Source organism: Rhagoletis pomonella, unplaced genomic scaffold (genome assembly GCF_013731165.1).
Source record: "Rhagoletis pomonella isolate Grant_MI unplaced genomic scaffold, Rhpom_1.0 Rhpom_scaffold_00002, whole genome shotgun sequence".
NCBI classification, from domain to species: Eukaryota; Metazoa; Arthropoda; class Insecta; order Diptera; family Tephritidae; genus Rhagoletis; species Rhagoletis pomonella.
Genome location: NW_023458556.1, coordinates 50,535,974 through 50,550,770, shown reverse-complemented (window position 1 = coordinate 50,550,770; position 14,797 = coordinate 50,535,974). Strand labels below are relative to the sequence as shown.

Here is a 14,797-nt window from a genome sequence, read left to right as displayed (position 1 = left end):
TGGCGAAACCGTACCCCCAGTCTATGACGACAGAATCGAAGTCCCATCGCGCGATTATGGCGAGGTACAATTAGCTCTTTCGCGACCGAAAAACAACATAGCTTCCGAGCATCAACTCTTATGCAGAGTATGGTCGAAAGGAAGCATGTTTATCACCTTGAATTTAAAGAGTACAGTCAATAAGAAAGCTTACCTTGGTATATGCACCCGTACTACCGCGGGATCAGCCTCGTAAACGTCACACATATATTCTGATTCTGAGTATTTCATTTAAGTGCGGTAACACTGATAATAATGTCACTTGTATGGCCTCCCACCATACAAAAACAGCACCCCATAAGTCAATCATCAGGTTTTTGATAGTATATGGCGCAGAAGCATGGCAATGACAATTTTCGATGAGGCGGCTACTGGCGGATTCGAGAGTATATTCAATTCACCCATTGATGGTGGCACAGGAAGGCCTTCAATACTAAAAAGAAGACCAGGCCGAAAAGGACTTGGCTTCACTTGGCAGTTCCTATTAGCACCAGTTAATACAGAAGAAAAGCTACTGGTGTATTTTATTAAACTTGGCCTAAGTCGTTTACGGCGCAAATCAAGGAGAAAACAATTTCCATTACACATATCTTCACTAATTTACGCTAGTTATGCTTACTTTCTTATTTTTCAACAGACACAGTGACCCTTCAAAGTTTACTAAGGTCGGTAGGCGATACAACGCACTTTCGCTTCACGCTTCAGAACGTTTGAAATTTGCTTCTGTTTTAAAGAAGACGTGCATTTTTGGATAAAGAGTTAACCTAATGGCATGCGAGGCCCACGAGGTATCAATGTATCCACAACAATATGCTATTTGGAGAGTGATGATAGTCGATAACGATAGACGGAACCCATGCCTCCAATATTTTTCCTCGTGCCTGGAATAATTTGTTTAACGAGGACTGGCGGCTGAAGCTGAAAATAAATACGTTGCGCATAGGTACTTTTTCTTCTTTTTATTTGGCACTGTAACTGTCCCAGGCTGCTTAATTCTTAATATGTCTGGGATGTGGGTTTTTACGTGAGGATTGCAAACTCAATGCTCAACCTGCATACCACGCCAAGGCACCACGGGACATAATTTCGAGGGTTAAAAATAACAAATCTTTCGGAACCAATAATTTACCGCGCACAATATGGTCCATTTATGCATTGGGATGTAAATTTTGGGGAGTAACGCGACACATCGATGTTTCGATGCATCGGAGAAATGAACATCTACATACTATGCTAAAATGCATCGCCGGGAAATCATCGTTATGCTAGTATATATACCCCTTACTAACTACTTCCTTTTCTTAGTTCTTAATTGAATGCTTTTCGCAGCCAACTAATTCAGTCTCTGTAATTCAATTAGAGAAATACTCATTTATTTACATATGGATGTAGTTCCGTATATTTAATTAGCCTTCCTTTACCTTACCTATAAGTAGAACAAAAATACATATCGTCGTAATTCGCTGAGCCTAAAGCTCCAAGGCCTAATTTTGGTGAACTTCTAACGGGAGCCAGGTCCCTTTTTAATCATTAAGTTGGCATTTTAATCCTTTGTCTACCGCGGAAAAAACTAGCATTACCTACAGTTCGGATCCATTGGACCTCTACGAAAGCAATAATGTGGGTCCAACAGACCCGGGCTGGTCGTTTTCCTACTAGATTTACAATATCAAGACCAATTATTAAACCAAAAAAAAATTAACATGATCAAAAAAAGTATACACTACATGAGAATAAGTCAAGTAAAGGGGGCTATGGAGCTCAAAAGCAACAGATATTGATATGGAAACACTATAAAAACTCTATTTCAATAGTATAATTGAGCCTTGTACCACGATTTTTGGTTTTTTTACACCCTAGAAGCCTAATCTATTTGGGAGTTTTGTATAGCCTTAACATACGTCTTAGAGGCGTATGTGACTTAAAAGATAACCTATGAGCTAAAATATGAATCAAATAAAAAGTAAATTTTGTGCTAAAATATAAAAAAATCCGGATTCCTTATACGCCTCGCAGACGTAGATTACACTTTTAGGGCTAAGAACAAGTAGTTTTTACGCAAATAATGACAAGTAATTTTTAAGCAAAAAACAAAACCGACTTTAATTCACCACTTGTGAATTATCGAAATCGGTTAACGTGATCCAAAGTTAATACTGGAAACTACGAGTTAACTCTAGTAATTTCTGAATGTTCCCCAAAGAATGAGTAGTAAAATTGTATGCGCATAATAGGTAAGTTGAATCCAAAGCAAGTCTGAGTCACACTAAAGTCGATGTTTAAAATATCGCCAAACCTGACATCGATGTATCTTCAATTTAACAATTTTGGCAAAATATGTATAAGCATCGATGAAAAACATCGAGTTTTCAATCGATTGTTTGCATCCCTACTTGTGCAGTAATGCAAACAGAAAATCAGAATTCGTTGTGGTACTAACTTTCCTATGAGGCAAACTTTAACATATTCCATTTAGAGAATATACATATTATATTTATGTACATTCTAGCTGCGTGGGTTTTTAAACACATAACTTTATACATAGATACACAAACATGTATTCCTATTATCTCTACATAAATACAAACATTGGTAGAGATTTAATTCTACGTGGTTTATATCCTGTGGAATATTGTAATATAAAAAATATAATTACATACTTATATTCATTTGTACGTGTTGCATTTCTTCTGGCGTAGAAAACAGGTTGTGGAAAACAGAAGTACATATGTATGCATGGCGTATATATGTATGTGCAAAATATTAGGTTTAGTTCTAATTTAATAAACATCTGGTTTTATGAAAAACATGACAACTGACGAAGTGATTTCAGGAATAATTGGCTAACATTTGTATATAAACTCATTAGTTATATAAATAAGCAGTTGAATTTGCAAAAATCAAGAAGGGCCTGCAATTTCAGTAAATACATTTATATTTTGCATGAATAAATGACAATAGTCTAATGAATTGAAATAATACATGCTTTGTAGTACGCACATAGTTTTCAACAATTTAAATACCAAAATGTATCAATATGTATGTATGCATATTAGAGGATTGAAATTGAAATTAACTTATTATCAAGCCGACAAGCTTATGTATTGGGTCTACGAATGTGATCCCGGAATCCTGGACTTTTTAAGGTCTCGAAAATCTCGGGATTCTTAACAAGTGAACCCGGGATTTTCGGCATTTGTAATTTGCATTGATGGCAATAATATAAACTCCTTTTCTTGACCAATATTGGCTATATTTCTTTTAATAATAATAAATATTTTTTTATAAATGTATAGCTCATTATACATACAACACTGCGCGATAGTAAATTGTAAACACAAATATCAATATATTTGCGAAACCATGGGCCAAATATAGTAAAATTGCGTTTTTAGTTTTTTCCTCTGACGACAGTAATTCAAAAATGATTTAAAAAATTCAGAGAAATGTGCTTAGAGAAGAAGTATGGGTATTAAAATAATGAGGAAAGCCTGTAGAATTTAAACAGATGCAGAAGGGCTGGTAAATATTGAAAATATCATTTTAAAATTTTATCTTTGAAATTTCGCAGTATTTGTTTTTGAAAAAATTATATGTTAAGGGCTTATACAAACTCGATAACATCGTTCTTCTAACTTTATCAGATAAAAAATAACCTATTCGTCCTTGTGAATGCAAAAAATTTAATTTTTTTAAATTCTAAAGAAATTTCCTATTGCATTTGTTACCTCAAATGTAAATGTATTTACATAGTAATATTGATCAGGAAATTGTTTTAGTTATACTTGTTCAAAAATTTAAAGAAACTAACATTACAAAGCAGAAAAATTCACATTCCAAAAGATATATTTACATCTTTTTCACATCTGTCTTCTTTAGACAGTTAGTTAGCATCAATATTTGTTTTTATTGCTTTAATATAATTCACGGTTCTTCCTCTTTTTGTTTAGTTAATTAGCATCACTCAAATTCTGAAGTCCTTTATCATTGTCTAGTCCACCAACATAGCAAGTAGGACATTCATCATCTGAATTCAAATTAAAACAATGCCGCATAGTGCAAAACTCTCACCCAATTTGCATCACCATCAACAACAACAATATACCCATTCTAATTTAAGTGACATTAATTACCTGACAAGTTATCCTCGTTGGCATCTCTATAGCTCGCCTTTGCCATTAGCTTGAGTGCCTCGCCGCATTGTTTACGTCTTGTTGGATATTCACTATGCGATAATTCGTGGCGTACACCTGAATTGCAAATTAAGACCACAAAATCCTTGGAGCTGCCAATAAAAGGTATTTGGAATGCATCCAAGGAGCTGAAAATGGAATAAGCAAAAAAAAACATTACGACAGAATTACTTTGCAGCAACAATCGCATGCATACAGCTATAACAAGTAAACACCCCTCGCAAAAAAAAAGGCTGCGACTAAAACCTAAAGACATAATTCCCTGTATTAGTCTGCATGGAGTAAAATTTCGTATAAACTAGTCGCAATTACCCTTATAGTCAAATAGGCCCTCGAATCATCTCAAATGAGTGCATTGAGAGTGAGTCAGAGAGTATTCGCTATACTAACCCAAGATCCCCGTTCTAATCTCAAATAACGCAATTTTCTTACTTTTATTTTTTAATACATACATAGTGGCTGTGCACTTTTCATACCCCTTCGGGCAAAAAAGATAGCAATCGGTATTTTCATAGAACATGCCCGAACAAAAACGAAAAATTCATTCCATATAAAGAGATCAAAAGTGGTATAAGTCGCATACTCTTCTGCGATTACTCTGGGAGTCATTACGGATTCGTTGCACTTTCTGCAGGGCTTAAAATTACATACTTATGTAAGCACAATATGTATATCAGCAACCTAGCACTCAAGCAATCCGTATACCAAATATTTATAAGGCAAACGATCTGCATGCGTACAAATGCAGCTAAACACAATGCGAGTACTCTACTCCAGCCTCACCCACTTACCGCATACTCTTCACTTAAGCCATCACCTGCCTCCCGATGCCACTATTCCTACTGCCATTGCTTTCAACTAGTCAGTTCGCAATTGCGGCTTTGAGCTTTTTGGCTTGCCTCCCCACACTGTTTTGCATTCGTTTATTTACATACTGGCAGGTAGTAGCTCCACTCGCTTTTCTTCTGGTTTTAAAACAAATAACTCACTCACATCGCACCCAACATCTATTCACTACTGATTTTGGCCTCGTGAACTGTATCTCGGAAATTTCGGCAAATCACATATTTCTAAAAAATTTACATCATTGTAAAGTACTTACAATCTTTGGGTTGGCATACAAATATTTTAAGGTACGACAAAATTTTAAAATTATTTTTTTCTAAACTACTAACAATAGATAGCGGTATGAGCTTTGGCACTCTTGTAGATAAATATTTTAACTTCATCATACGAAGATGGAAATAAAGTTATACATAAATATACGCCAACCGATTACCTTTAATTATCTACATTGTTAATTACATATAACACTACTTATTCCTTAAATTTTATTATATCGAATATAAGTTAGGTCTGGCGGCCCTGCGAAATTTTACTATAACAATGGCACACATTTCTCAAAAATCCTTTGCGAGATTTTTGTGGTACAGTTCACGTGGCCACATTCTACTCTGTGCTACTTACTACTATTCGTTTTCTATTTCATCCTCTCAACATTTTCCCAACATTCAAACGGCATAATATTCAAATTGAATAAAATGCATCGCCCAGATTTGGTGTTGATGATCAATTATAAATGTTGGCACATAGGTTGTGCGTACTTTACATTCACATATACATGTAATATGAATGTGGTACATACATACATAGGTATTTTATTCGGTGTAGGCAGTTTAGTAGTATAGTAGAGAGTTTTCTAGAAATATTTGCGCAAAAACCACGCGTCTTCAAGTACTCGGCATGAAGCTCTATAGTAAATGATACAACTTGCCTTTATCTAGCCTGGATTTGTTCTTACTATGCGCACTAGGGTGCCCATCCAAAATGCTTTTTTTGAAAACTTCAAGACCCTATCCCCTAATTTTATTCGTTTTTATGAGAAATATTATTGCCTATTTTCACAGTTTTGGTCGATTTAGGTCAGAAAAAAAGGATTTTGTAAATTTATGAGTTTTTGAATAACTAATTTTGATTCGATTTCAAAGATCGAATATTAACTGAGAAGAAGATATATAAACCTTTAAAATTTTATATAATAATCTATTGTCGAACGAGGCTTGTTGCAATTTTTTATCTGGTAAATTAAAAAAAGACCCATATTTCTCTTAATTTTTTAAATTTGACCATCGATAATTCCTACAATTTCAAAATATGAAGTACTATTTAAAATTAAATCTATTTTCAAATAAACTGATAGCTCATTTATTGCAATCGCATAAATATTGTCGAATTTAGGCGACTTTTCTTAAAAACAGCCTTGAATTTATATGTGTTTGTTCGTACCGGAATTTCAGATTTTTTGAGCACTGTGGCTAAGGAGTTCATCAATATTTATTAAAAATTTATATATACAACCGCTCTTTAGCAAAGAGGAGATTTTTTAAGAAATTTTAGGAAAGTGGGGGTGGCACCGCCCACTTATATGCGTACCTCAAAAACTACTTGACCGATCTCGACCGAATTTGGTATTCACATTGCGCTTTGGCTTCTTAAGCGCCATATCCAAAATATTTGAAAACGGACTATTTAAATCAATTTATTTAATTGCGAAATTGTATTGAAGTGAAAACTTATATAAGATATACTAAACAAGTCAAAATAACAACTCTTGCTTATATGTATACTAGTCGGTCTTTTTTAAGTCCCGAATATCCCGGGATTAGTCGATTTAAATCCCGGGATTGCTGGAAACAATTTTTTTGTTAGCCAATTAAATTTTTATCACAAATATCCCCTCTCAAGGGCAAAACAACAATTTTTGCAACCCTTAATGCTATAATTTCTTTAAGATCGCATTTCCATCAAAAGAAGGAATAATTTTGCTTCGCTCAAAATGGAATAGGTGATGCACTTATATATTTATTTTTTACTTAAATGTGTTAACTTTTTTATTATTACTTAAATATACTGATAATATCTTAAATTGATCTCAAACAGTGATTTAAAAAATTTTATATAGTTACATAGGCAGTTACTGCTGTACCAAATACAGTCACTTACTAAAATCTTTTGCATAGATTTCTTTTGCAATATTCAAAATATTTTTCATGGTATTTTTTTGTCAATAAAAAAAAATATATAGCTCATTTTACAACAAAAATCATGTAAATCAAAATTTCACACTTTAGAGAAAGTTGGTTTAAGTTCACCAAATTATCATAAAAATATCAAACTTTTTAATCATAATTTTTACAAAAAATTCTATTATGCAGTTTTATAGCCCATTCAATTTAATACAATAAAGTGCAACTTTAAAGTTGCTGAAAACTCCCTTGATTTTTTTATTTTTTTCTACTGACGATGTTGGGCATTTTCTTCCTTATAACGATTTTTTTTGTGGCAAAAAAAATATAAAATGTCAACGGGATGTTTTAGCAACTTCAAAATTGCACATACATATATATTTTTTTAAATTAACAAAAAAAGTCCATGAAAAATATTCTGAATATTTCAAAAAAAAATCTATGCAAAATATTTCTGTGAGTGACCGTGTATATGCATTTGTACTTGTAGTACAAAAACTATGTTATAAATTAATGAGGATATGTACATACATACATATATGTTTGTCAAATTTTATGTTTGTCTTTTGTTGATTGAAAATACTGATTTATCGCCTTAATAAATATGTAAATGAATTACAATAAATTGTACTTTTTTGTTATATCAATCTGATTTAAAATTCTATAATAGGATGATCACAGATGTGTTGTACTTTTCCCTGAATTTCGGGACAATCCCGGGATTGTATTTTCAGATCCCGAAAATCCCGGGATCGACAAAACCCCGAAAATTGACATCCCTAATGTATACCCGTAGGTGTGTCTGTAACGTATACGCCCCGTAGCACCATACACAGCCGGAAAACACGTTTACTCGCACGCATTAATTTAAATTATTTACAAGTAATTAAATATTGTCGTCGAATATTTTCCTACAGCATTCTTCACGAATATACATATACATTAATTTCTTCATGTATATAACAATTTTAGAATGAATTGCGACTGTACCAATGAAAATTTTAAAATTTTGAATTTTTGTTTCGCAAATCATTTTTTTGATTCTTTTTCATTTAGAGGCACACTAGTGCTATTACTCTTGATTGGTTCGTTTTGGCAAAAATGACATTTTCATTTTCACTGTTGGAGGTATCTTGAATTTATGATGACAGATATTCTTTTTTTAGGTTCTTTGTTATTTTATGGCCTTATAACCATTATATTCAACAATTTTCTTTTATATAATTGTTATAAGGCCATAAAATAACAAAAACAAATAACTTAAGGACGAGCACACCTAAAAGTTAAACATTCTAATATCTAATAGAAACATTAACAAAAAGCCAACAAAACCAACAACCACACGATCAAGTTTAAATAGCACTGGAATAGCTGCGCTTGATTGTAGTTGGCTTAATAAATGAAATAGTGGAAAAAAGCAAAAGAATTCACAAGGCGAACTTAACACAGTGCGCAGGCAACCGGTTGAGTCAGTGGGCTCGCCGGTTCGAGACTACTGTAGAAGTCTGATGAGGCAATGTGGTGATTTCCGAAATAGCTATCACTTCTACCATTTGTTTAAATTATTGTTGCCTTTCCACAATATATTTTTCATTAAAAACGGCCTCAAGCTCAATAAAAATCGTTGAATATTATTTTTTTAATTTGGTGGCACACTTTTCAAACTTCACAGATATGTATGTTTTATTTCGTGCCAACTTTCAATGTCTCTAATATGAACATTGTATCTGAAAGCTTCCTAAAGTCATTAAAAAAACAATGACGATTTTTGCGATTGACAATAAAAAAAAGAGTAATCTCGGCACTGTTTCGCCTACATAAGGCTGAAACTGTTTAAAAACTTGATTTATTTTTAATTTAACTTATTTTTGTAGCTCCCTTGATTGAAATAAATTCAAGAAGAACGCTTTAGCTTTTTTTCTGGCGAGAAAAGGGTGTAACACAATAAAAACAAGTAAGAGCAGAGCTGTCTTCGGCTATGCCGAAGGCTCCATACCTTTCATGAGCATCTGAAAATTTTACGTTAACAGATTACTGCATTTGAAAAAATGTATATATTCACAGCAGACATAGATAGAGGAGATACATATATAAAAAATTCTAGCTAAACAATCAGAGGTATGGAAAATATACCTCATATAGCACCAACCTAAGTGATTTTCACTGCTGTGTGATCGGTACGTAACCCGGTAACACAATTTAATGGGTTTAGCTTCCTGCATAAAGGAGATACATACAGGTTATAGTGACCCGATCTTTGTTAATTTTACTGTAAACTTTCTGTTGATAATGAGTGAAAATAGTGCGAAATTTCATGTTTCTAGCTGCATAGCTGGAGTAGTTATAACAAAAAATCGCATATCTGAACAATCAGTTGTATGGGAGCTATATGTAAAAGTGACCCGATCTTTGTCACTGTAAGTATTCTGTTAATAATGAGTGGAAACGGTGCGAATTTTGATGTTCCTAGCTGCATAAATGAAGAAGTTATGGCAAAAAATCTCATATCTGAACAATCAGTTGAATGGTGGATATAGGTTGCAGTGACTCGATCTTCGCCATTTTCACTGAAAGTATTCGTTTGATAATAAGTGACAACAGTGCAAAATTTCATGTGTCTAGCTACATAAATGGTGGAGTTATAACGAAAAATCTTATATCTGAACAATCAGTTGTATGAGAGCTATATGTTATAGTGACCCGACTTTGTAATTTTCACTCTAAGTTTTCTGTTGATAATGGGTGGAAGTATTGCAAAATTTCATGTTCCTAGCTGCATAAATGGAGAAGTTATAACGAAAAATCTCATATCTGAACAATCAGTTTTATGGGAGCTATATGTTATAGTGATCCGATTCTTCCGTTTCCGACAAATGATTAATACATTATAAAAATACACCCACCAACCAAATTGTATCCGGATATCTCGAAAACTGAGAGACTAGATTGCATACAAACAGACGGACAGATAGACAGGCGGACAGACGGACATGGCTAAATCGACTTAGCTCGCCGTTCTGATCATTTAAGTTTACATTTTAATGGGTCTATCTCTTCTTATTCTGGTACTTACAAACATCGGACCAAAGTTATAATACCATTTCATGCTCATGAAAGGTATAATAAAATCTTTCATAATAACTTAAATTTTTGCTCCATCTTCTATATTTGCAGTATACAAAAAAAAAAGAATAATAAATAGCGAACAATAAGAACAAGAAGTAGGGCTGCCAAACGAATTAGGAATGTGTGTCGTGGAAACAAGGTAATTCACGAATTACTTAGCGAATTACTTAGACAGCAAATTACGAATCGTGGAAACGTCGTATAACTGTCAACAATTTGGATTTAATATTTACGTAATTTTTTAAATTTTCGGGAATTACGTTATACGATTACGCCCATTTTCAATACCAAGCTATAGAATATTTAGGAACTTTACGGGTTTTCGACGACAATACCGAAATAATTCACTACAGTTTCCTCTGGTGGTAGTAAAAGGAGAGGAATGCCTCCTTTACGATGGAAATATCAGTTGACAAGGACGGCCGTGCTTTATTGGACTGGACCAAGATTCTTAGAAAGTTACGTGGTATCGCGAAGCACAATCTGCTAAATATCCAAGTGTGTGCTTTATCTTGGACAATCAACTAAACGTAATCTAAATTAGAACGATAACCCAGAAACAGGTTCAAGAATTTAAATTTTTTACAAGTTGCGCATTCTATTTTACAATTTAGCAAACCCGAAATTGCTAGAGATATATGTAGATATCAGTTTATAATAATTTCCTCCGAATTTCTTTGTAAATTTGACTTTTTTTAAATATCCGTCTCTGAGTGCTTTATTTTTTGCCACTCCAAATATTTGCTTGGTTTTTGTGAAACGTCAACCTGTTGATAAGCAATTACCAAGTTTTGTCATTTTTATTCCACAACTCTTGCACCATAGATCCATTTTGTGGCTTTAAAAAATCTCAATAATTAATACAAAGAGGCTGTTGCACTCTCAAATATTCTGCAGGAATGATTTATAGAGTGTCTCTAGCCTTTTCGAGGGCTAGCACAGCGAGTATTCAACTGTCTCTCTTGAGCCCGGATCCTCGCAAATGCGACAGAACCTTTTGAAGAATAATCCAATCCTTTCGGCTTGTACCCAATAAGCTAGTACCCTTTGCAGACTGCCGAGAGTTCTTAGGTATTTTTTTGCTCATTCCTTAAAGAGCCCTGGTTTTAGGTGTGTCGTAGGATCAACACCGCAACAAACTCACCAAACACTTCCTTCTCAAAGGCTTGCAAAGGTTTACAAAAACACTTTACGACTCTCGAACAAGATCGGCGGTCATTACCGGCAACTTGATCATAAACAAAACAAAGCTTAAATCCTTTGTAGTTATGTATATTGGTATGTGGTTTTTGGGGAAAATTCCGTTGCATCAAAAAACAATCCCAGCAGATTAAAACATTGCATCGAAAAGGAAGCAGCGAAATCTTCTCCATTAATGAATATTTCACAATCATCGCTCACTCCAATAATTGTGCATATTCACATACCTACCTAATGTATGTTAGGGCGGGTAAATTTCTTTTTGACAATGCGTGTTTGGCATGGGAGGATTCTACGTGTAATTCTAATAAAATTTGCCAAAGAAACCATTACTCTAAAGACAATTTTGAATTTGCCAAATTGGGAAAATACGTTTCGTTTCTGGTGGAAGTTTTAAGAAGAAGAAAAATGCAGAATTGGATTTTTTATTACAAAAAACGCCTACAACATGTTTTCAAAAATTTTCATACAGAATTTAAGTACTTCTTTACTACACTACAGAAAAATTCTACGCAACCTATTTTCGCAATTTGGCAAACTCTAGATTTTAGATCCGTGGTTTCTTCGGCAAATTTGCCGAATTTGGTATGTGCTATACGCGCATAGTCGAAAAAATCTCCCACACAAATTGACCCGCCCTAATATTCGTTCCATATGTAAAGATGTCTATACCGTGAGTAAGCTTGGGTCCTAGTCACCACGTCCATATCTTAAATTAGCCAGCCATTGTGACTACTTTTGTATAGACGAAAAATGAAATCAGATGCCTTAAAACGACAGCAAAAAACAAATACATACATGTGTACATATGCTTATGCCCGAAATTTAGCCAATAGTTTAAGCAAAGGAATGACATATTTCTACACTTAACGCATACATAGGTACTAATCTACTTACATATATGGAGACATACTTTTTTACAAATGCATGTAACTGCATATGCCCGGAGCACATTGTTGAGCAAAACGCTTATAGCCTGCTCCACATACCACCTTCCCTTTGACTTTTTTTGCTATGCATGCATTTGTGCTTGCATATGTATCCCTACATTTTTCTCATACATACATATGAATTTCAATTACGAAAACAAAATCTCTATTTTTGTTCGTATCTACACGGGTATGTGCAGCCACAATATTCCTGCTTTACTTGGCCATTGTCCATGAAATGTGGCTTCCGTCTGCCGGAATTCGAACACAGAGGGACACAAACGACTGGTGGCCACCAAACCACTGTCAGTTACAGGTAGTAGAAGAAAATCGAAAACAAAAACTGTGCTCGTATACGAAATAAATAGGTGACAAAAAATTAAAGAGCGGAAGCAGTGCTTTACAATAGCTGGCAAAGCGGGAGAGGATGGCAGAGGAAAGAATTGCATTGAAAAACCTGTAAATGAAGTTAGTTAAGCACATATGTTAGATGGAATCGACCAAGAAGAAACGTTGAAACAAAGATGAGGATAGTGGGAAAGGGGAGTAAAAGAGTTTAAATAGTATGAGCGCCATATTTGAAAGTACTACATAGGCACTGTAATGGAGCGCTGTGACTAGCAGCACCTGCTGGACCAGCGAGTCGAGAATATTTTATTGAGAATGCAAAGCATTTGGTGTGGAAGAATGTGTAAATATACGAGTAGTAAAGGCGTCGGACAGTATAGGTAGGTATGCATGTGTATGTACATACATACATGTATGTATGTGTCAGCATTTTCATTTACTAAAGTGTGTGATGTCAGTCACGAGCAAATTCAGCCTGTAGAAAATTTTACTTGCCTATAACATAGTTAGAAATTTGTCTTACTGATAGGTTGGTTCACGGGCATGAATTTGGTGGTCTTAATTTCAAAAAGAAAATCCACAAATTTGAGTTACAAATTGTTTGAAAAACTTTATAAAAGCCAAAATCTTCCGACTGCACCTTCTGCGAGGGTGCGGATGGGAAATGGGCAACGCAGAGAAATCGCTATGACATACGGAAATGATTCTTACGACGAACCCTTTCTCCGCGAACGAAAACAAGAAGTTTAGTAAAATAACAACAACGAAGGATGAGACCGGAACCCATAAAAATGTGGAAGGGCAACCGCCCAGGCACCATTAGAACCATGCGATGCAGCGCTCCCTTACCAGCCACAATGTGGCAAACATTAGTGGAAAACGTAGGCCTCCGAGGTTTCGCGCATTCACAATAACGGGACAGAGAAAGACTTGGGAATTTTATGGTACTAGTGGAGGAAAACTTGACTAGCAACTTGAAGTCTGAAGATAGGTCTGAAGATAGGTCATCATCAAACGCAGTCATGGCTGGACATAGGAAGGCTACTGTGAGGATCTTGAAGAGGTCTAAGTTGACGCGAGAACTATGTAGCAGAGATACAAAAGACAAGAACGATAATTCCCGATCGCCATCTGCCGGTGTTCGGCGAGCCACAGGCTGAGAAAAGGCGTAACCGATCTATTGAGGTTCCGCAAAATAATCCGAATAGTACCAGATCGTAAACCCCTCATTTTCTGAAGAAGCGGAGAACGCTACCCTCCTGTTTAGGATGAGCACCAGGCTGAAGAGCTGGCGCACAGAGCCCATTGGGAATAGGTGAAAGTGTAGATGGCTAGTATTGCTGTCAGCGTGCTTTGCCGTAGAGAAGCTTTGTCTCGCTTTTTTCTTGGATTAAATATAGTGCTTTTGGAAGCGCTGTCTTGAGAGGTGAACATCTGAGCTTTCTAGCACTAAACAATGTGATCCGATTTATTGATTTTGATCGTGAAGTTTTGAAACAGTTTAAAAATAAACACAAAAATCATGTAATCAATAAGAAACGGTAACCATATATGTAAGAATATAAGCCCTCTCAAAAATTCACTAATCACTTATTGCGAACATGAACTGCGACATCACAAATAAGTTCCTGTTTAATTACAAGCCAATAAAATTGCCTAGAGGGTTGGCGTGGCTTACGAATGAATTTGATACTATATATTTATACATAGTACACGTTATGTTCTAACTTTCCCCTTGGATTTGAGCTTATAAAATAATAATTTACTTTTTGTTGTGCACACATGTACTAATTTGTGGGGACAGACATTCAGACCATTGGATGTGGAAATTGCTAAGCAACAAAAACATTTAAAAATTCCAATGCTTACTGCTCATCTTCCACCACAAATGCCACACATAGCGTTATGCAAAAGCAGCAAAGTTGGAGTAGGTTTA

General features: G+C 34.8%; 1 protein-coding gene across 1 annotated transcript in view; it reads right to left on the bottom strand.

The window, feature by feature from the left end:
• Window positions 1-14,797, bottom strand: part of LOC118733782 (galactokinase-like) — a gene marked incomplete at its 5' end in the record, with an annotated part of 74,823 nt that overhangs the window by 51,451 nt on the left and 8,575 nt on the right. The window contains 1 exon segment of the mRNA XM_036463340.1: window positions 4,173-4,360. Within this exon segment, the coding sequence (XP_036319233.1) occupies window positions 4,173-4,360 (188 nt within the window).